At 45.3% G+C, this 23,597-nt stretch overlaps 1 protein-coding gene across 3 annotated transcripts in view; it reads left to right on the top strand.

The window, feature by feature from the left end:
- LOC139275058 (protocadherin Fat 3-like) overlaps positions 1-23,597 on the top strand; it is a 941,319-nt gene that overhangs the window by 601,307 nt on the left and 316,415 nt on the right. For all 3 annotated transcript variants that reach the window (XM_070891994.1, XM_070891992.1, XM_070891993.1), the window contains exon 4: positions 11,007-11,068. In XM_070891994.1, coding sequence (XP_070748095.1) covers positions 11,007-11,068 — 62 coding nt within the window. The remainder of the gene's footprint in view (positions 1-11,006; positions 11,069-23,597) is intronic.

The raw sequence follows: 23,597 nt of genomic DNA, 5'->3' as shown, positions 1-23,597 counted from the left end.
GAATGTTTGATGCGGAGGTGTGGTGAGAGATCATGGCGGAGCTGCGGCAAATGAGGGTACAGAGCCCAGAAGAACCGAGGGCCCGGGGGCAGCATGTGTGTGCACTAGGTCCGTGCAGCAGAGCTGGTCTCCAGTCGTCTTGGTTAATCCTTGCCACAGGATAAAGGCCTAGCTCTGTCAAGTCCATGTGGCGGCTGATGTGCAACAGTAACCACACATTAAAAAAATCCACGCACAGGCATCTTCCACCCCTGGAGTTCAGGACTGGAATATCGGGTACTTCATTGAAACATCTGCGAACTCATCCCTTTTGGTGTGAAGCAAGTCATCCTCGTTCGAGGGACCGCTTATGATGATGACTGACCTGTACAGCTATCTAACAGCCTGACAAAATGTTAGTCTCTATCTTGGCCAATTTATATTGCTGCTAAGCACAGTGCTACCTTTGGACACATCATAAAGTTAGCTCTTTAAATGTGCGTCGAGCCTCTGGAGGCTGCAACTCCTTTTACTTTTGAAGCACTGAAAAAGAAAAAGAAAGACTTGCATTTATATATAGTGCCTTTCACGACCACCGGATGTCTCAAAGCGCTTTACAGTCAATGAAGTACTTTTGAAGTGTAGCCGCTGTTGTAATGTGAGAAACGCGGCAGCCAATTCGTGCACAGCAAGTTCCCATAAGCAGCAATATGATAATGACCAGATTACCTGTTTTTGTTATGTTGTTTGAGGGATAAATATTGGCCAAGACACCAGTGATAACTCCCCTGCTCTTCTTCGAAATAGTGCCATAGGACCTTTTACACCTACCTGAAAGAGCAGATGGGGCCTCGGTTTAACGTCTCATCTGAAAGACGGCACCTCCGACAGTGCAGTACTTATTCAGCACTGCACTGTCGTGTCAGCCTAAATTTTGTGCTCAAGGCCCAGGAGTGGGACTTGGACCCACAACCTTCTGACTCAGAGGCGAGTGTGCTACCCACTGAGCCACAGCTGAGACTGCTGCAATATTGTAATGTAAATGGGACATAAATTAACGTGGTGTTTTCTTTGACACCAGATGTACTGTAAATTTAGAACATTGGTACAGAAATGTAATAAAACAATTTGATCTTTCAATTTTTTTAAATGGTACCTTATTGTGTGTTTCTTTGTAATTATTACTAGTGGACACATACAGAAGTTAATTTGTTATCAGTACTGGAACTTTTTGATATTGCATTTAGACACATGTCCCAGTACTGCATCATCACTGATAGGAGTCCAAGGATAAATAAATGTTCACTGTAAAGGAACACAATGAGTTGTAAAAGCAGCTGTTAGGTTATTATCTCACTTTCCCAAAGTATGTGCAACTATTCTGCTAAAATCCACTCCTTTTTCTCACGGATTGCTGAACATTGAGAATGGTGGATAAGTGGATTATCATTTATTTTCTTGCTTTCTGATCATGAATGTTCTGAAGGTTATAACTGATGGAACATTTTGTGCTGCTGATGCTTAAGACTATTACACGTGATTTGTTGATCCAGGAGACCTTTCTTTTATGTTTTGTTGCATCTTTATGTTTCAAGTAGTGCTGGACAGCTTCACTAAAACAAAATAAAATGTCAAGGTTACTCGAGGCACAAGCTGTGATCTGACAATAACTAACACAGTCCTTTTATTGTCTGTAGTCTTTTTATCAGCAAAACACAATGTGTCAAACCTAAGGTTGAATCAGATAATAAGTTAGCAATACAAAAGGGTTGCCTCATGGTGAACGTAATGGTGTTTCTTCTCAGCAAGGAAGAATTAGGTCTTCAATAGGAAATATACAGCTTGCCTGGATTCTTTTGTATGTTAGTATAATATCTTTTGTTGTCATGTTGTGTAACATTTGTAGGCTAGTGCTAGCATAAATTAACTATGCATCATTCTAACTGATTGCAAAAGCTTCTATAGATATGTGAAGAGAAAAAGATTAGTGAACAAAAAAGTAGGTCCCTTGCAGTCAGAATCAGGTGAAGTTATAATGAGGAACAAAGAAATGGCAGACCAATTGAACAAATACTTTGGTTCTGTCTTCACGAAGGAAGACACAAATAACCTTCTGGAAATACTAGGAGACCGAGGGTCTAGCGAGAAGGAGGAACTGAAGGAAATCCTTATTAGTCAGGAAATTGTATTAGGGAAATTGATGGGATTGAAGGCCGATAAATCCCCAGGGCCTGATAGTCTGCATCCCAGAGTACTTACAGAAGTGGCCCTGGAAATAGTGGATGCATTGGTGATCATTTTCCAACAGTCTATTGACTCTGGATCAGTTCCTATGGACTGGAGGGTAGCTAATGTAACACCACTTTTTAAAAAAGGAGGGAGAGAGAAAACGGGGAATTATAGACCGGTTAGCCTGACATCAGTAGTGGGGAAAATGTTGGAATCAATTATTAAAGATGAAATAGCAGTGCATTTGGAAAGCAGTGACAGGATTGATCCAAGACAGCATGGATTTATGAAAGGGAAATCATGCTTGACCAAACTTCTAGAATTTTTTGACGATGTAACTAGTAGAGTGGACAAGGGAGAACCAGTTGATGTGGTGTATTTGGACTTTCAAAAGGCTTTTGACAAGGTCCCACACAAAAGATTGGTGTGCAAAATTAAAGCACATGGTATTGGGGGGTAATGTACTGATGTGGATAGAGAACTGGTTGGCAGACAGGACGCAGAGAGTCGGGTTAAATGGGTCCTTTTCAGAATGGCAGGCAGTGACTAGTGGGGTGCCGCTGGTACCCCAGCTATTTACAATATACATCAATGATTTAGATGAAGGAATTAAGAGTAATATCTCCAAGTTTGCAGATGACACTAAGCTGGGTGGCGGTGTGAGCTGTGAGGTGGATGCTAAGAGGCTGCAAGGTGACTTGGGACAGGTAAGGTGAGTGGGCAAATGCATGGCAGATGCAGTATACTGTGGATAAATGTGAGGTTATCCACTTTGGTGGCAAAAGCATGAAGGCAAAATATTATCTGAATGGCGGCAGATTGGTAAAGGGGGAGGTGCAACGAGACCTGGGTGTCATGGTACATCAGTCATTGAAGGTTGGCATACAGGTGCAGCAGGCAGTGAAGAAGGCAAATGGCATATTAGAACTCATAGCTAGGGGATTTGAGTATAGGAGCAGGGAGGTCTTATTGCAGCTGTACAGGGCCTTGGTGAGGCCTCACCTGGAATATTCAGTTTTGGTCTCCTAATCTGTGGAAGGATGTACTTGCTATTGAGGGAGTGCAGCGAAGGTTCACCAAACTGATTCTTGGGATGGCCGGACTGACATATGAGGAGAGACTGGATCGACTGGGCCTGTATTCACTGGAGTTTAGAAGAATGAGAGGGGATCTCATAGAAACATATAAAATTCTGATGGAACTGGACAGGTTAGATGCAGGAAGAATGTTCCTGATGTTGGGGGAGTCCAGAACCAGGGATCACAGTCTAAAGATAAGGGGTAAGCCATTTAGGACCAAGATGAGGAAAAACTTCTTCACTCAGAGAGTTGTTAACCTGTGGAATTCTCTACCGCAGAAAGTTGCTGATGCCAGTTCGTTAGACATATTCAAGACGGAGTTAGATATGACCCTTATGGCTAAAGGGATCAAGGGGTGTGGAGAGAAAGCAGGAAAGGGGTACTGAGGTCAGTGATCAGCCATGATCTTATTGAATGGCAGTGCAGGCTCGAAGGGCCGAATGGCCTACTCCTGCACCTTTTTTCTATGTTTCTATTCTAATCATGAATTTATAATTGCTTCCTACTGCAGCCTTTTTTGTTTTGTGCATTGTGGCAAAACCATTTTTATGTGCAGTGTTTTACTTCAGAAACAAATTGGCTGCGAAATTCAGCTCTGTAGTGCTGGCAATTTGAAGGAAAAATGGCGTCCGCCTCGCTTCCATTCGCTTCTGGCGCAGCATACGTTGAACGCCGGCTTGGTAAGGGCAATCATCGCAGAGGTATGTGCACCAACAGTAGGCAGAGTAGGCAGATCAGTCACCATGTAATTTTCAACCTTGCTGCTCCATTCAACACCCTCTCCTAACCACACACACCTGAACGTGGGTTCAGCTGCACAAGAAACACCCCACCAGCACTACTTAAAGGGCTACATCCAACTTGCAGGTTGATTGCTTATTGCTATCTTCTGGCTTTTGCAGATTTGTAGGAGTGCTAGGTTGCTCGAAGAGATTTGAAAAGTTGGTAATGTGTGCAGGAAGTGATGCTGAACATTGGGAAGGTGTTGGTTGCTACTGGAAGGCCTCTGACTACACCACTTGCTCCCAGTCATCGAGGTTCTCTGGCAGTCCCTTTCGCACTGCAGCATGACAGGGAGATGGAGCAGAGGCAGTAAAGAAGACAAAGCTGCACATAGAGGGAGAAGGGCTCTCAGCAGGAGGCCTTACCTACCTTGGGTCTTGATGGAGAACATCTCCTACCTGCACCTAAGCCAAGAGCATGTGTTCAGCAGCTCCGCTTCACCAAGGAGTTAATCACAGATCTCTGCCACCTCTTGGAACCAGACCTGCGGCCTCAGAGCAGGACGCTGACGACGGTTCCAGTGGCTCTCAAGGTTTCCATGGCCCTGAATTCTTTTGCCAGCAGATCCTTCCAATCTGGAACAGGTGACAGAGCAAACATCTTACTGTTTGTCATCCATTGCTGCATCCAGCAGGTCACAAAGGCGTTGTATATTATTTTACCAAGTACTACTTCTTTGGTGATCGTGATTGTATTAAGTATTTCTCCCTGCAAAACAGATACACCACTTTGGGTAGTGTTGAGGGGGATGACTCATCAGGGGAGGGCAGCAGCAGCCAAGTCCATGGCACCGTGGGTGGCTCTGCTGCACAGGAGGGCAGGAAAAAGAGTGGGAGAGCTATAGTGATAGGGGATTTAATTGTAAGGGGAATAGATAGACGTTTCTGCGGCCGCAACCGAGACTCCAGGATGGTCTGTTGTCTCCCTGGTGCAAGGGTCAAGGATGTCTCGGAGCGGGTGCAGGGAATTCTGAAAAGGAGGTTGAACAGTCGTTTGTCGTGGTGCATATAGGTACCAACGATATAGGTAAAAAAACGGGATGAGGTCCTATAAAAGGAATTTAGGGAGCTAGGAGCTAAATTAAAAAGTAGGACCTCAAAAGTAGTAATCTCAGGATTGCTACCAGTGCCACGTGCTGGTCAGAGTGGGAATCTCAGGATAGCTCAGATAAATATGTGGCTTGAGGAGTGATGCACAAGGGAGGGTTTCAAATTCCTGGGACATTGGAACCGGTTCTGGGGGAGGTGGGACCAGTACAAACCGGACGGTCTGCACCTGGGCAGGACCGGAACCAATGTTCTAGGGGGAGTGTTTGCTAGTGCTGTTGGGGGAGGAGTTAAACTAATATGGCAGGGGGATGGGAACCTATGCAGGGAGACAGAGGGAAGTAGAATGGGGGCAGAAGCAAAAGATAGAAAGAAGAAAAGTAAAAGTGGAGGGCAGAGAAACCTAAGGCATAAAGCAAAAAGGGCCATATTACAGCAACATTCTAAAGGGGCAAAGTGTGTTAGAAAGACAAGCCTGAAGGCTCTGTGCCTCAATGCGAGGTGTATTTGGAATAAGGTGGACGAATTAACTGCGCAGATAGCAGTTAATGGGTATGATGTAATTGGCGTCACGGAAATATGGCTCCAGGATGACCAAGGCTGGGAACTCAACATCCAAGGGTATTCAACATTTAGGAAGGATAGACAGAAAGGAAAAGGAGGCGGGTGGCATTGTTGGTTAAAGAGGAAATTAATGCAATAGTAAGAAAGGACATTAGCTTGGATGATGTGGAATCGGTACAGAATACCAAGGGGCAGAAAACGCTAGTGGGAGTTGTGTACAGACCACCAAACAGTAGTAGTAAGGTTGGGGACAGCATTAAACAAGAAATTAGGGAAGCATGCAATAAAGGTACAGCAGTTATCCTGGTGACATTAATCTACATATTGATTGGGCTAACCAAACTGGTAGCAATGCGGTGGAGGATGATTTCCTGGAGTGTATTCGGGATGGTTTTCTTGACCAATATGTCGAGGAACCAACCAGGGAGCTGGCCATCCTAGACTGGTTGATGTGTAATGAGAAAGGACTAATTAGCAGTCGAGTTGTGCAAGACCCCTTGGGGAAGAGTGACCATAACATGATAGAATTCTTTATTAGGATGGAGAGTGACACAGTTAATTCAGAAACTAGGGTCCTGAACTTAAGGAAAGGTAACTTTGATGGGTTGAGGCGTGAATTGGCTAAAATAGACTGGCAAGTGATACTTAAAGGGTTGATGGTGGATAGACAATGGCAAACATTTAAAGATCACATGGATGAACTTCAGCAATTGTACATCCCTGTCTGGAGTAAAAATAAAACGTCGAAGTGGCTCAACCGTGGCTAACAAGGGAAATTAAGGATAGTGTTAAATCCAAGGAAGAGGCATCTAACTTGGCCAGAAAAAGCAACAAACCTGAGGACTGGGAGAAATTTAGAATTCAGCAGAGGAGGACAAAGGGTTTAATTAAGAGGGGAAAATAGAGTACGAGAAGAAGCTTGCCGGGAACATAAAAACTGACTGCAAAAGCTTCTTATAGATATCTGAAGAGAAAAAGATTAGTGAAGACAAATGTAGGTCCCTTGCAGTCGGATTCAGGTGAATTTATGATGGGGAATGAAGAAATGGCAGACCAATTGAACAAATACTTTGGTTCTGTCTTCACGAAGGAAGACACAAATAACCTTCCGGAAGTACTAGGGGACCGAGGGTCTAGTGAGAAGGAGGAACTGAAGGATATCCTTATCAAGCGGGAAGTTGTGTTAGGGAAATTGATGGGATTGAAGGCCGATAAATCCCCGGGGCCTGATAGTGTGCATCCCAGAGTACTTAAGGAAGTTTGCCTAGAAATAGTGGATGCATTGGTGATCATTTTCCAACAGTCTATCGACTCTGGATCAGTTCCTATGGACTGGAGGGTAGCTAATGTAACAACACTTTAAAAAAAAGGAGGGAGAGAGAAAGCAGGTAATTATAGACTGGTTAGCCTGCCATCAGTAGTGGGGGAAAATGTTGGAATCAATTATTAAGGATGAAATAGCAGTGCATTTGGAACGCAGTGACAGGATCGGTCCAAGTCAGCATGGATTTATGAAGGGGAAATCATGCTTGACAAAGCTTCTGGAAGTTTTTGAGGATGTAACTAGTAGAGTGGATAAGGGAGAACCAGTGGATTTGGTGTATTTGGACTTTCAAAAGGCTTTTGACAAGGTCCCACACAAGAGATTGGTGTGCAAAATCAAAGCACATGATATTGGGGGTAATGTACTGATGTGGATAGAGAACTGGTTGGCAGACAGGAAGCAGAGAGTCAGGATAAATGGGTCCTTTTCAGAATGGCAGGCATCGACTCGTGAGGTGCGGCAGGGCTCAGTGCTCAGACACCAGCTATTTACAATATACATTAATGATTTGGATGAGGGAATTGAGTGTAATATCTCCAACTTTGCAGATGACACTAAGCTGGGTGGTGGTGTGAGCTGTGAGGAGGACGCTAAAAGGCTGCAGGGTGATTTGGACAGGTTAGGTGAATGGGCAAACGAGTGGCAGATGCAGCATAATGTGGATAAATGTGAGGTTATCCACTTTGGTGACAGAAACACGAGGAAAGAATATTGTCTGAATGGCAGCAGATTAGGAAAAGGGGAGGTGCAACGAGACCTGGGTGTCATGGTACATCAGTCATTGAAAGTTAGCATGCAGGTACAGCAGGCAGTGAAGAGGGCAAATGGTATGTTGGCCTTCGTAGCTAGGGGTTTTGAGTATAGGAGCAGGGAAGTCTTACTGCAGTTGTACAGGGCCTTGGTGAGGCCTCACCTGGAATATTGTGTTAGTTTTGGTCTCCTAATCTGAGGAAGGACGATCTTGCTATTGAGGGAATGCAGCGAAGGTTCACCAGACTGATTCCCGGGATGGCAGGACTGACATATGAGGAGAGACTGGATCGACTGGGCCTGTATTCACTAGAGTTTAGAAGGATGAGAGGGGATCTCATAGAAACATATAAAATTCTGACGGTACTGGACAGGTTAGATGCAAGAAGAATGTTCCCGATGTTGCGGAAGTCCAGAACCAGGGGACATAGTCTAAGGATAAGGGGTAAACCATTTAGAACTGAGATGAGGAGAAACTTCTTCACTCAGAGAGTTGTTAACATGTGGAATTCTCTACCGCAGAGCGTTGTTGATGCCAGTTCATTGGATATATTCAAGAGGGAGTTAGATATGGCCCTTACGCCGAAAGGGATCAAGGGGTATAGAGAGAAAGCAGGATAGGGGTCCTGAGGTGAATGATCAGTCATGATCTTATTGAATGGTGGTGCAAGCTTGAAGGGCCTAATGTCCTACTCCTGCACCTATTTTCTATGTAGATTCATCCATCATGGATATCAGGAGTCTTGTTTGCGAGAGAACGAACATTCTCGAGAGTGATACAGAGCATCTGCCAGATGGGTTGGCAGGGTGGTTGCCAGAAGAATTAAGAGGTCACTGGGAGAGAAGAATGAGACAGTTGGGCTTGCTGTTCAGGGAGAGCTAACAAAGTGTGCTGTGCAAAATACAAAAGGTGACCATGGGCTTATTCAAGAGAGACTCAAGCCTGGGATAATGGCTGGAAAGAAGGTAGATTGAGGCTGCAAGGATAGTCATTCAAAGTCTGGTTCCTCTATCAGTTTGCTATTCTTTTGCCTAAAATATAGAATATTGTAATTTTCTAGTCAGTTTAAATTCTGCAAAGGCAAGTATGACTTCAAAAGATAACACATCAGTAACAAATCTTTTCAGACTTTCTAATTACAGTAATAAGTTAACTGTGGAATGTACAACTACAAAATAGTAAAAGCCTCAGAGTGACATTTGGTTGAAAGTAAAGTCAAGCATGGTACTTCATGCTAACTCTTGAGTTAATTACTGTTCACTAATAATGAACATTCTCTTGTGGCTAACACTCTTTAACATCAATGAGCATGCAACCAACTTTTCTCATCAGATATTTTAAGAAATTAACCATGAAATTATGTTACAAACTCAACACCATCAGCAGTCTGCCAACTCTGAGAATGTCACTATGTTAACAAAATATTGTTTATCACAACTCTGGAGGCCGGATCTTGAATTCCATGTGGAAATGTTTAGCATTCCTAATGCTAATCTTTGACAGATGCCCCTTCTTTGAAGTGTGTTTTGTCTGCCTTCACTGCTTCATAGAACAGTTATGTACTTAATACTTATAATCGATTGTCTTGTGGCTGGATTTGCTGTTCGAAATTTCAGTAGAATTCCTATATGCATTTAATTAACAGTGCTACTTCAACTGTAACTCCGTACTCTTCACATTAAGTTTGCCAGTAATTTATCTTTGTAAAATAAATTAAAGCACTCAGTATCTGATCATAAGGTTTGCCTAATTACATTCAGGATCCATTATTAGTATTTTCAGTATAATTCCAACTGCATTTGGAAGTCAATTCTTGGAGGCAAAATATGTGTGTAATTGTGGATGTGAAATTTTCTGCAGAACTTCATTAGTTTGTTTAAAGACCTGTGCATCATCCATACCAGTCCACTGTAAGAAATCCAACTTTTCAGCACATTTTCATTATCTTGGATTCATTGTTGTCGGGATGAATTTGTGTGCTATTGATTTTTTTAAAAAATCAATTTGCTTGTCAAGTGCACATTAAAGGAAATGAAAAGTGATTCCTTGGATGCACTTGTACCAGGTATAACCACACAAAAAGGCCCATGGTGGAGCTTTTAAAATGTTTTTAAAATATGGAATCTACTGAGCACATTTCCAAATAGTATGATGAGAATTTTTCCATGTTTATGGAGAAAGTACAAATCAACAATGAAATAGTCATTAAGAAACTGAAATACTTGAAGGCTGTTAAAGCAGCTGGTGTTTATAAACCTCATACCTCTTTCCAATTTCCACTATAGTTAGTAAACTGCTTTCAATTCCACCGTACAAGCCATTACTCCTGGTCATATGAAAGCTCCTGCATTGTAGAAATATGATGTATTAATATGCTTTATTTTTACTATATTTGTGCATCACAGTTCTGACATGCAAAGGAAAGTATATGGTCTCATTGGCTGTTTTGAAATAAAAGTGTAGCCAAATGCATTATGTTTGTTTTTTGAGGAAAGCGCTTTGACAGAGCACTCTTCTCCATCTTAGTCTTGTCAGTCTCCCTGAGCCATATACATTTTGTGGAATTTTAACTTCCGGGCCTCATCTGTGTACAGTCGGTCAGTTGCTCACCCAGAATGGGCGGAAAGAAGCAGCTGGCCAGCGGGAGGGAGTGAAAATTTGGCAGCCGGATAAAGCAATCTAGAAACAAAGAAAGGCTTGCTGACAAAAGCATATAAGTTGCGGGATGGGGTTTTTGAGAGGATCTCGCAAAAGGGAAGGGATGGGGAGGGTGTCCGACGCAGAGCAAATTATGACTTTCCTTGTGGCATCCAGAGAGGGAGTCCTACTCCTCTTGGCCCACAAAGATACATTTTTCACTTACCGCGAGGGCATTCTCATTCTTTCCAACCGCCGACCTGCCCTTTACCTGGCAGAAAAGCCTTGAAGGCTTACCCACTCAGGCCTGGGTTCAAATACAATTGGAGTCTCATTGACATAATGAGACCCCTATTGGATCGATTCATAAGGCTCCTGTTTGCTTCTGGCGGGCACCTCAGCTATCTGACTGCAATGAGCAGTTAACAATGGGTTTCAGCAGAAACGGGTGGGAAGGCCAAATACTCCATTTTACAGGCCTCATCACTCATTCCTATCAGGCTGGTTGGGTTAAAATTGACCCCTAGGTGTTGCCACATCAGAGATAATGTGTCTGCCAGATGACTAATTTAAAGTAACATTATTCTAAAGCAGATCCAATTATTTTTTTACAGGTCTGATCATGACTACATCAAGGAAACTGGATCGAGAACAGCAGGCAGAGCACGTCCTGGAGGTGAGTCTAATTTTTAGCATCATCTTTTATTATAGATACTGGCCTGCAGTTTCCCATCATTTGCACTTACCTTTTTGGCGCAATTCGCCTCAGGTCCTAAAACACTGCCTGATTGCACTGGTTTGATGACATGAAAATGAGTTTTAGCGGAAACGTGAGAAAAAAAACACTTCTCAAACTAATGCAATTTTGGCCGATTGCACCCAAAATGGAAACACCACTTTTTTTATTTTCAGCTAAAACTTCCTCTCTCTTCCTTTCCCCCGCCCCCCACCTCACCCCTCCCCTTTTGAATTCACACTGTAGGTAACTCTCCACTGGGGAAGGGGATCATTAGTCTGTTCTCTGAAGTATTCCATTGTTCACTGACAATTTGATAATTTGATCAATTGGGGCACGATTATTGCAAAATAAAACACACATCTTTTTGAATTCAGTTCTTCAAGGTCAAATTATAGCATACTTGACACACTGAATTAACCAGTCTGTACTATTTTCTAATTTAAAAGAGAGACTTCAGGTACTAAAGAAATAGTTTTACCTTTTTATTATTTCCTTTATTCTTTAATCATATTTTTTGCTGCTATGATGTGACTCAAATCAGAAATTACTGCTTTACATTCAACCTCAACTTAATCAGCATCCATGTGGACATAATAGTTTGATCACCCCATCTGAGATTGGTCCGAACCTCAGATCAGATGATACTATGTACAGCATAAAGCCAGAGTAGGATTGATTGAATTTGTATAAGATGGAAAGGAAAAGACTTGCATTCATATAGCGCCTTTCACAATTTCAGGATGTCACAAAGCTCCTTATAACCAATTAAGTACTTATTGAAGTGTGGTCACTGTTGTAATGTAGTGAAACGCAGCAGCAGCCATTTTGCACATAACAAGATCCCACGACAGCGATGAGGCAAATAACCAGTTAATCTATTTTAGTGATGTTGGCTGAGGGATAAATATTGGCCTGGACACCGGGGGGGAAACGTCCCTCCTCCTCTTCAAATGGTGCCATGGGATCTTCCACCTGAGGGGGCATAAAATGAAATAACATTTTGGTTTTACGTCTCATCTAAAAAATGGCATCTCTGACAGTACAGGACTCCCTCAATACTGCACTGAAGTGTTAACCTGATGATATGTTAAAGTCTCTGGAGTGGGACTTGATCCTACAATCTTCTGACACAGAGGCGAGGATGTTACCGACTGAGCCAAGGCTGCCACCTTGAGCACTATGCTTATATTCTAAGAAGTACTATTATTAACCGTTCAGCTTAAAATTTGAAACAAATAAACCCTCAAGAGATGGAAAGCCGAAATTGGTAAGGGCAGGTTCTCCTTCTGCACAACTACATTTCCTTTTAACAATTCTAACAGGGATGCCATTTGTAGAGGTAGTAGTCGAGTGGAGATATCTTTCACTGAATTCTCACCCAAGAAATGCAAACATGTTAATGCTGAAGAACAAAAAATTAAGTTTCATTTTACTAGTGGTGCACCACCTGCATCACTAGTGGAATTGGCTAGTATAACTAGTCTAACAGTGGAAGATTTGCTTACATAGAATTCGAGCCCAGGGCCAGTATTAAACTGTCAACATAAGTATAACAGCAACATTGGTGTTTACGAGGGCCACATACTAATAAACGGTCACTGAGCAACCCATGCAGTGATAAAGGGACCTGCAATTTCAGGACTGCCTTAAGCGATGCAGAAAGCTTCATCTTTGCATAGTCACCATTATGCATAACTTCCTTTTTTTTTTAAGTTCCGAATAGGTTTAGCAGCAACAACGGCAAATCCATAAAAATGCTATAGCTGTGTTTCCTATTCCGAGAAATGAAAGGAAAGTTCCAGTAATTTTGTCATATACTTCAGCTCATTGCAGGGATTCTTCATGCAGCAAACTATGCTGGTTTCTCATCAAAGTATCAGTCTGTTTCAATAAATTATCATGAACAATCTACTACTTAAAGAAGCAAACTCATAAATTACGAATATTTTTACTAATGGATGGGAATGAAGGATAATGAATCTAATTTTAAATACGGTATTTCTGCTTTTTTCTTTTGAAGTAATGTTCATGTGTTGTGAATGATGGCAGAATTACAAAGTGAAAATCCAGTAATTATGATTTCATAGTGCAGTAATCCTTAATATACAGTTTGTACCCACATATGAAAAATACATTTACAAATTTTGCTTAATTAAAAAAAACTGATCTATGAACAGTCCATGCTTTGTGAAATGCAGTAATTTTCTGTAATACAGTGGAGTTGGTTTCCATTGGCAGTGCAATAAAAAATCTTAATTTGGGTTTAATTTAGCTTCAGCAACAGGAAGCTTGAAGGTGTGTTGGTTTGTAACAGTGAAAAGACCATTAGTAATATTAGCAGGCAGCATGGGAGATTGATGAACTGATGGCTTGAGTCTGAATTAGTTGGTTCATAAGTGGTTGAATAAGGTTCACTGACATTAGAGAAGCTCTCATTCTTCTCGGGGCCTTTTTATAAAAGGATTGGTATGAGCTGTTGCTATTTTTGTATGTACGCAAATAAATAGTGCATGCATTTCTTGCTGAAGTAGTTAGCACAAGTCATGTTTGGTTAGTTTTCATGATTGTCATAGTCCCTTATAGTGTGGCCAGAACATGCCTCATGTGAACCCTTTCTCCGATAAAAATCTTTTAAAATTTGCATGCAAAAACTATTTTGAGGAGTGTCTTCTTTTTAATTTTTGTGTAACAGGTGGTAATAAAAGTGTGCCCCTTGTTAGTTCAGTGATCTTATCCAGTGCTTAGCTGAGACATACAGACCAGCAAAAGTCCCAAAATTGACTCCTGTCAATGCTGGGGTTGGATGGTGTCAGCTGGAGTGGAAGTGGGGCTGTTAGTATTCGGCTCCGCGATCGAGAAGGGAAATGCAGGTTGGGGCTCCTAACCTGATCATTATCCAGCAACTGCTGCTGGAAGTGCACAGTTGTAAGTTCTGTGAGGACTGTAGCATGTTTGGCTCTGATATTGCATGTGGTTGAATAGCCTGCCAATACCTGCCATTAAGGCTCACAAGTAAAAAAGGCCATTGGTTGAGGTACTGGAGAGTGCTCAGCACCTGTCGCACCAAACCCACGCGTGGAAACAATATCTGCAGGTGGTAAAGAGAAGAAAACTGGCACAGAAAATTGTAGTAAAGGTCATAGTGACATAGGGCCCAAGTTTGCCTGCAAGCTTAGAACGTCGCCGACTTTTTAGGACAAAAACCACACTTAAAAGTTACCTAGGTAATCTCCCCGCCCTGCTGTGTGATCCGGGTCCTGGTGTGGCGCTCCTCGTGGAGTGGAGGGCGGAGCTACAGCCCTGCGCCAAAAACAGTGCCGGCACCATGTGCAGTAGAGCGGCCGCGCATGCGCAGTAGCTACTTCCATGATTGTAATGATTATGCCTGCAAAACGCGCCCCGCCCTATCCCAGGCCGAATGGCCTACCGCACGGGCCGGCCGCTGAGGGCTGCAAGAAACAAATTGGTGCAGGGAGACTGAGTTTTGATCGGGGGGGGAGGAGTATTGTGAATGGTAACTTTTATGTGTAGGAAGAGAAGGAGAAATCACATTAATTTCAACTGATGAATCAGGAAATTTGAAGTGGCAAGCTTGTGTTTTCTTTTAATGACTAAAATTTTAGATGCAATCATGTCAATATATGCTTGTATTTTAAAATAAATATTTTAATATTAAGGTAGTTAAAGCAGCTGTATATCAACACTTAAATAATTTGAACAACCTGTCAATTTTTTCCCCCGCTTTTCTCCTTCACCCTCCCCCCATCCCAAAGCGGGAAACCTTCAACCGCAGGCCGGTAAGGCGGCCGAATCCAACCTCATCAGACTTCCAGAAATGGGGATTTTGACTCTCCCTGCTATGGTTGGCCTCAACCCGGCCTCAACCTTCAGTCCTGGTTGCCTCTGTCTCTCCAGCGACTTCTGGTTAATGATTTATCCAGCCCGGCGCTTAGTTTCACCAGTGAGACCAATTCTCGACTTTTGGTTAATGATTTGACCTGCCCCAACCTTCCCCGGGGCTGAAATCTGGAGTGCCAGCTGATTTCCCAACTCCCTTCAGGGCTTAATCGGGTCGCGTGCGGTTCCTCACGCGATGGGGCGAAGCCCCTGCCTCTGCCAGGCTTCAGGCTGCCGTTTTTAAAGCCTGACCAAAAACCTGAAAAATGGGCAAAAAGGGAAATAATTCCAGCCCGAATGGTTTGAAAGTTGGTGGGGCGGCACCCCTGCTCGGTCTCTGCAGACCTTAGTTTCTGCTGCTCTTTCGTAAGGAAAGAAGAGGGAACAATGTTTAAACTTATCGCTAACAAATCTCTCAGTTGGTGCTTTAGGTGCAGGGTTCCTTCTATTTTTTATTTGTTAATTAATTGCTTATTACTTTTTGTGCTTTGTTTAGTGCTTTGTAAGTCTTGGTACTTTACTTGTATTTTTTATTTGTTATTGAATGCTTATTTTTGTGTTTTGTTTAGTGCTTGGTGCTTTAAACGTACTGCTTTGTTCAGTGTTTAGTGCTTTAAATATGCTTCTTTAATGTTGTTGTGAAGGTTTTTAGTGCTTTGGAAAACCCTCCCCCCCCAAATCTCTGGCTACCTGCACTGATTTCTTAAATCTCCGCAAGGTTTTACTGAGCGTACAAAAGTGGACACATACCCTGGCCTAAGTTAGTTTGGAGTAACTTTTCATTGGCTAAACTTGCTTAAATGGCCAAAACAGGCATAAGTGGCTGGTAACGTCCCCTTTTGAACAAAAAAACTGAACTAAAAAGAAACTGAACTAACTCACTTAAACTGAAGCAAACTAAATGGGGAGAATTGCGATTTTTAAGATACTCCAAAATAAACTAGTTGCTCCAAAAAAAATGGAGCAACCCCTGGGGAAACTTGGGTCCCTAGAAGCTAAAGATGTATGGTGTAATGTGATTGGCTGTATAGTAGGATGTGATCTCCTCTATAAGAAACGTAACCAGCCTAAATATAAGCAATACAGGAAAAGAGAGAATAGGAAAGAATAAAGTAAGGGAGGACATTGATTGTAAAGAGATAAATAGCGTTATAGAACAAGAGTTTTAAAAAGATGGTTAAACATAAAGTGAGAGAGTTAAACTGTCTGTACAACAATGCACACAGTGTCCGTAATAAAACAGGAGAGCGAGAGGTAATCATGCTTTGCGAGGAACTAGACATAGTAAGTGTCATATATCTGCCACGTTTTGATTCCCAGTTCAAGCACAGCACTAGGCCTCGTGGAGTTATTCTACAGATAAGGAGAGACACATTAACTGGCGACGAGAACAGATCACAGACTTACACGCAGAGATGGCTGCCGTTGATAGTTTAGAAAAGTTTACAGAGGTTTTACTTGGGTTTCGCTGGCCAGGTATCTCTTCTACACACACCGCCGCACCAAAGGCCAGGATTTAACGGAATATGTCGCAGACCTACAAAGGCTCGCGGAACCGTGCGAATTTGGTGAACTCCTCAACAATGTGTTGCGGGACGTTTTCGCAACGGGACGTGAAGTGGGCATCACCTTAAGCCAGGCGTTCACAACCTCAACGTTGAGATTCGCCCAGAATCAAAACTCACTGGCAAGTACTGTGCAGAAAGTAACTGTTGATAAAAAGAATTAGTCCGACTCAGAGTCCGCCAAGGGGTGTAAATGTGAATCGTTCAACATGCTGGCGTTGCGGGGGTAACCACCGGGCCTGTCTGTGTCGATTCAAAAACTGTGTGTGCAAAGGCTGCGGCCAAAAGGGCCACCCACAGCGAATGTGCAGAAGAACTGCGACTCAAAACGTGGCAGAGGAGTCGGCAGGAGGTTTCCGATCCAGCAAGGATCATAAAGTACAAGTTAGAGAGGCGACTCAGCCCGAGGAAGCAGTGCACGGGGTGCACACCTTCACTACCAAAAGTCCCCCCATGATGATGAAAGTCAAGATAAATGGCATTCCTGTTTCCATGGAGTTGGACACGGGGGCGAGTCAGTCACTTACGAGCCAGAGGGCTTTTGAGAGAGTGTGGGGCAATAAAGAACAAAGACCCAAGCTGAGCCCAATTCAGACAAAGATGCGCACTTACACAAAATAATTGATCCCAGTTATCGGTAGTGTGAACGTAAAGGTATCCCATGATGGAGAGCTACACGAATTGCCATTGTGGTTGTACCAGGCGACGGGCCAACGCTGCTTGGCAGAAGCTGGATGGGGAAGATTCGGTGGAACTGGGAAGCCGTCAAAGCACTATCTTCAGTGGACGATGCTTCCTGTGCTCAAGTGCTGAGCAAGTTCCCATCCCTATTTGAACCAGGTGCCAATGTGCAGATCCACTTGGTCCCCGAGGCACGGCCTGTTCATCACAAGGCTCGAGCAGTCCCTTGCATGATGAGGGAGAAAGTGGAGATCGAATTGGACAGACTTCAACACAAGGGACTGTTTTTGTATCACAGGTGCTTGTTCGGGATCTGCTCGGTTGCAGCCATCTTCCAAAGGAACATGGAGAGTCTGTGGAAATTGGTTCCATGCACCGTTGTATTTCAGGATGACATCCTAATCACTGGTCGCAACACCACTGAACACCTGCACAACCTGCAAGAGGTTTTAAGTCAACTAAACAGTGGTTGAAATGATCCAAGTATGTCTTCCAGGCACCAGAGGTAGAATTCCTGGGGAGGAAGATTGCGGCACACGGCCTCAGGCCCACGGACTCAAAGACATAGGCCATCAAGAATGCACCCAGACCACGAAATGTAACGGAGCTGCGCTCGTTCCTGGGACTCCTCAACTATTTCCATAACTTTCTTCCAGGGTTGAGCATTGCTGGAACCATTGCACAAGTTGCTACGCAAGGGGGACGACTGGGTTTGGGGTCAAAAACAAGAGGCTGCCTTCAAAAAGGTCAGAAACTTGCTGTGTTCGAACAAGTTGCTTGTATTGTATGACCCAGGCAAACGTCTAGTTTTAGCATGTGACACGTCGTCGCACAGTGTCGGGTGTGTTTTGCAGCAAGCAAATGTAGCGGGTAAACTCCAACCGATTGCATATGTGTCTAGAAATCTATCCAAGACCGAAAGAGCCTTCAGTATGGTCGAGAAGGAGGCTTTGGCCTGTGTCTATGGAGTAAAAAAAATGCACCAGTATTTGTTCGGACTCGGGATCGAGTTAGAAACTGACCACAAGCCCCTAATTTCACTGTTTTCAGAAAGCAAAGACATAAACACCAATGCTTCATTGCGAATCCAAAGATGGGCACTAACACGGTCAGCCTACGATTATACGATCTGCCACAGGCCAGGCACTGAGAACTGCGCCGGTGCCCTCAGCCGGCTACCGTTGCCCACCACCGGGGTGGAAATGGCGCAGCCCACAGACCTGTGCCTGGTCATGGACGTCTTAGAAAGCGAACGGTCACCCATAACGGCCCGCCAGATCAGGACCGGGACTAACCGGGACTCCGTGTTATCTCTTATAAAAAGTTGCGTCCTCAATGGGGGCTGGTCAGCAGTCCCAAGAGAAATGCAAGACAAGATAAAGCCGTTTCACCATCGTAAAGACGAAATGTCCATCCAATCGGATTGCCTCTTATGGGGCAATCGCGTTGTCCTGTCCAAAAAAGGCAGGGCAACCTTCATACGCGACTTACACAGTGCCCACCCAGGCATAGTCCTGATAAAGGCTATCACCAGGTCCCATATCTGGTGGCTCGGCATTGACTCGGACTTGCAGTCGTGCGTGCGCCAATATAACACTTGCTCACAATTGAGCAATGCCCCCAGGGAGACTCCACTTAGTCTGTGGTCCTGGCCCTCAAAAGCATGGTCCAGGATCCACGTAGATTATGTGGGCCCCTTTTGAGGAAAAATGTTCTTCGTTGTAGTGGATACCTACTCTAAGTGGATCGAATATGTAATCATGGCATCCACCACTTCCACCGCCACCATTGAAAGCCTCAGGGCCATGTTCGCTACCCATGGCTTGCCCGACATTCTGGTCAGCGACAATGGTCCGTGTTTCACCAGCTCAGAATTCAATGAATTCATGACCAGCAATGGCAGCGAGCATGTCAGGTCTGCTCCGTTCAAGCCCGCATCCAACGGCTAAGCGGAGCGGGCAGTCCAAACCATAAAGCAGAGCTTGAAACGTGTCACGGAATAACTCCACGAGCCCTAGTGCTGCGCTTGAACTGCTGTGACCTTAGTCTCTTTATTGTAACTCAGAGTGAGGCAGCAATGTGGTGACCAGCCTTTTATACAGCTCCTGCCTGGGCCTCCCACAGTTGCACCCTCTAATGGTACTGGCATAGTATATACAGAATAGACATATATGACATAATTCCCCCCCCCAAAGTCCTTGATGCGAGTTAGTTACAGGTTGAGGCGATCCAGAACTCTGCGCTCCCTGGAGAGGTGGAGAGGTGGGGAGGTGGGGGAGGAGGAGAGAGGGAGGGAGGTGGGAAGGAGGAGGAGAAGGGGGGGGGAGGTGGGAGGGAGGAGGAGAGGGGGGGGAGTGGGAGGGAAGAGGAGAGGGGGGGAGTGGGAGGGGAGAGGGGGGGAGTGGGAGGGAAGAGGAGAGGGGGGGGAGGTGGAGGAGAGGGGGGAGGTAGGGGGAGGAGAAGAGAGGGGGGAGGTAGGGGGGAGGAGGAGAGAGGGGGGAAGGTAGGGGGAGGAGGAGAGAGGGGGGAGGTAGAGGGGAGGAGGAGAGAGGGGGGAGGTAGGAGGGAGGAGGAGAGAGAGGGGGGGAGAGGGTGGGAGGGAGGAGGAGAGAGAGGGGGGGTGGGAGGGAGGAGGAGAGAGGGGGTGGAGGTGGGAGGGAGGAGAAGGGGGGGAGGTGAGAGGGGGGGAGATTGGAGGAGGAACGAGGGGCGGAGTTGGGGGAGGAGGAGGGGGAGGAGGAGAGGGGGGGAGGAGGAGAGCGAGGCGGAGTTGGGGGAGGAGGAGAGGGGGGGAGGTGGAAGAAGGGAGGGGGAAAGAGGGGGGAGAAGAGAGGGGGAGGTGGGGGAGGAGGAGAGGGGGCAAAGGGGGGGAGGTGAGGGAGGAGGAGAGAGGGGCGCAGTTGAAGAGGGGGGAGAAGAGAGAGGGGAGGGGAGAGAAGGGGGAGGGGGAGAGAGGAGGAGGAGCGGGAGGGGGAAGAGGAGAGGGGGGAGAGGGGAAGGGGGGGGCAACGTTAAACAGACGAGCCTGCCCTGTGAACCTGAACTTCCATTAGTAGAAAACTCTTGCAAGAATCCACTTACTTACTTCATACGCGTATTAATTATCAAAAAAAAAGTCCTGCCCAACTATACCTAGGTGCTGAACTCACTATCAGGCTGAACGCCCACTGAGGATAAATTCCATCGTCGTCTGCACTTTCACAGTCCACTGTTCCCTCGCAGGTCGGGGCAGGGAGCCCATTCGGCCAGGGTTAGGGACAGCGTGCTTCGGGCCCCTCCCATACAGCCTGCAGCACACGCACACAGAATCTGGGGGCGGGGAGCTACTGCACATGTGCGCACACTCTAGCATGCATGTGTAGAAGTCCCGGCACTGTTTTCAGCGCCGGGACCTGGCTCCGCCTCCCACGCATTCTGCTGCGCTGCGCCTGGATCGATCGGACTACTTGGAGAATATGAAGGGAACTAATATGCGCCGTTTCTGTTCTTAAAAAGTTGGTGGACAATCCAAGCGGTAGCCTATTAAATTGATATAGGCCTAGAAGAGTTTTTATAGTCAAGCATGACTTGGACTACTCATCGAGTTCAAGCTGTAAGTCGGCATTCGTAAGATCCAACTTTGAGAAGGTCTAAGCACCTTTCAGTGTTGAGAAAAAATCTTCTACACTTGGCAATGTATTGGGGATATTACCCTCTAGAACCTGGTTTATGGTTACTTTATAATTATTGTTATGTATTTAACCCCTTGCAACCTGTATCACACCACCACCAGAAGGCCTACCTGTTGGAGTCCCAAGGGATCCCAGCATCCCTTGGGAGCATTGTATATAAGCAGGCCACCCACGAGGTACCTGCACTCTGGAGTCTTATTAAAGGAGCTAAGGTCACACTTGCTCATTGTTCACAGTACTCAGTTTCATCCTTTATTATGAGTGTATCAATTGGCGACGAGGTAACGTACAACTGCACGAAAATACAAAGAACAGTTGGTATCCTGGAGAAGTTCTCAGAAGGGGACGATTGAGAGGCCTTCATGGAGAGACTCGACCAATACTTTATGGCTAACGAACTGGAAGGGGATGAGTACGCTGCCAAACGAAGGGCGATCCTCCTTACTGTCTGTGGGGCAACAACCTATGGCCTCATGAAGAATCTTCTAGCTCCGGTAAAACCAACAACTAAATCCTATGAAGAATTGTGTACGCTGGTCCGGGAGCACCTAAATCCTAAGGAAAGCGTTTTGATGGTGAGATATCGGTTCTACACGTGTCAACGGTCAGAGGGCCAGGAAGTGGCGAGCTATGTCGCCGAACTAAGGCGCCTCGCAGGACATTGCGAATTTGAGGGATTCCTAGAACAAATGCTCAGAGACTTTTTTGTACTCGGCATTGATCATGAGGTAATCCTTCACAAACTGTTGACTGTTGAAACTCCGAATCTAAGCAAAGCCATAACGATAGCCCAGGCATTCATGTCCACCTGCGACAACACCAAACAGATTTCACAGAGTAAAGAAGTTTCGGCTAGTACTGTGCACAAAGTAATGTCGTTTTCGAGCAGGAATATACATGGCAGAACATACACGCCGGCTGCTGCTGCACGACCTCAGATGACCCAGAGTCCACCAACAATCATTAATGCGAGGCAGTTAACACCTTGTTGGCATTGTGGAGGTGATCATTGGGCCCATCAATGCCGCTTCAAGCACTATGCATGCAACGGCTGCAGAACAATGGGACACCTCCAGCGAATGTGCAGGTGAGCTGCAAACCACCACGTTGCAGACGAAGATCGATCCACTGTGGATCAGGCTGAATTTGAGACTCGTACTGAGGAGGCAGAAGCGTTCGGGGTACACACATTCACCATGAAATGACCACCAATAATGTTGAAAGTTGAACTGAACGGAATTCCAGTATCTATGGAACTGGACACGGGTGCGAGTCAGTCCATAATGAGTAAAAAGGCCTTCGACAGGCTGTGGTGCAACAAGACACACAAGCCCAAGCTCAGCCCCATTCACACCAAACTAAGGACTTACACCAAGGAACTAATCCCTGTAATTGGCAGTGCAGAAGTCAAAGTCTTCTATGATGGAGCAGTACACAAACTCCCGCTGTGGGTCGTGCCATGGGATGGCCCCACACTGTTTGGCAGAAGCTGGCTGGGAAAAATCTACTGGAACTAGGACGACATCCGAGCGCTTTCGTCCATCGATAATACCTCATGTGCCCAGGTTCTGGGCAGATTTCCATTGTTGTTTGAGCCAGGCATTGGAAGCTTCTCGGGGGCGAAAGTGCAGATCCATTTGGTTCCCAGTACGCGACCCATCAACCACAAGGCACGGGCGGTACCATATATGATGCGTGAGAACGTGGAAATTGAACTGGACAGGCTGCAGCGAGAAGGCATTATCACACTGGTGGAATTCAACGAGTGGGCCAGTCCGATTGTCCCAGTACTGAAAGAGGACGGCACGGTCAGAATTTGTGGGGACTATGAAGTAACGATTAACTGTTTCTACAGGACCAGTACCCGCTACCAAAGGCAGATGACCTATTTGCAACCTTGGCTGGAGGGAAGACGTTCACCAAGTTGGACCTGACCTCGGCCTACATGATGCAGGGGCTGGAGAGGTCATCAAAAGGCCTCACCTGCATCAACACGCACAAAGTTCTGTTCATCTATAATAGATGCTCATTCGGGATTCAATCGGCCGTGGCATTCTTCCGATGGAACATGGAGAGCCTGCTAAAGTCGGTTCCTCGCACCGTGGTTTTCCAGGACGACATACTGGTTACAGGTCGGGACATCATTGAGCACTTGAAGAATCTGGAGGAGGTTCTTAGTCGGTTGGATCGCGTGGGACTCGGGTTGAAACGTTCGAAGTGTGTTTTCCTGGCGAAGAAGAATCACAGCAGACGGAATCACACCCACCGACGCCAAGACGGAGGCCATCAAGAACACGCTGAGACCACAGAATGTGACGGAGTTGCGGTCGTTCCTGGGACTCCTTAACTACTTCGGTAATTTCCTACCTGGGTTAAGCACCCTGCTAGAACCCCTACTGCGCAAGGGAGACGACTGGGTATGGGGGAATTCACAAGAGGCTGCCTTTGAGAAAGCCAGAAATCTGTTGTGTTCAAACAAACTGCCTGTCCTGTATAACCCTTGTAAACGATTAGTGCTAGCTTGCGATGCATTGTCAAACAGAGTCGGGTGTGTGTTACAACAGGCTAACGAATGGGGATTTTGCAACTGGTCGCTTATGCATCCAGAAATTTGTCCAAGACCAAAAGGGCCTACAGCATGATTGAAAAAGA

The sequence above is a fragment of the Pristiophorus japonicus genome, chromosome 10, assembly GCF_044704955.1.
Source record: "Pristiophorus japonicus isolate sPriJap1 chromosome 10, sPriJap1.hap1, whole genome shotgun sequence".
Classification (NCBI taxonomy): domain Eukaryota; kingdom Metazoa; phylum Chordata; class Chondrichthyes; family Pristiophoridae; genus Pristiophorus; species Pristiophorus japonicus.
The sequence above is the reverse complement of the archived record's forward strand: the minus strand, read 5'-3'. Positions and strand labels throughout refer to the sequence as shown.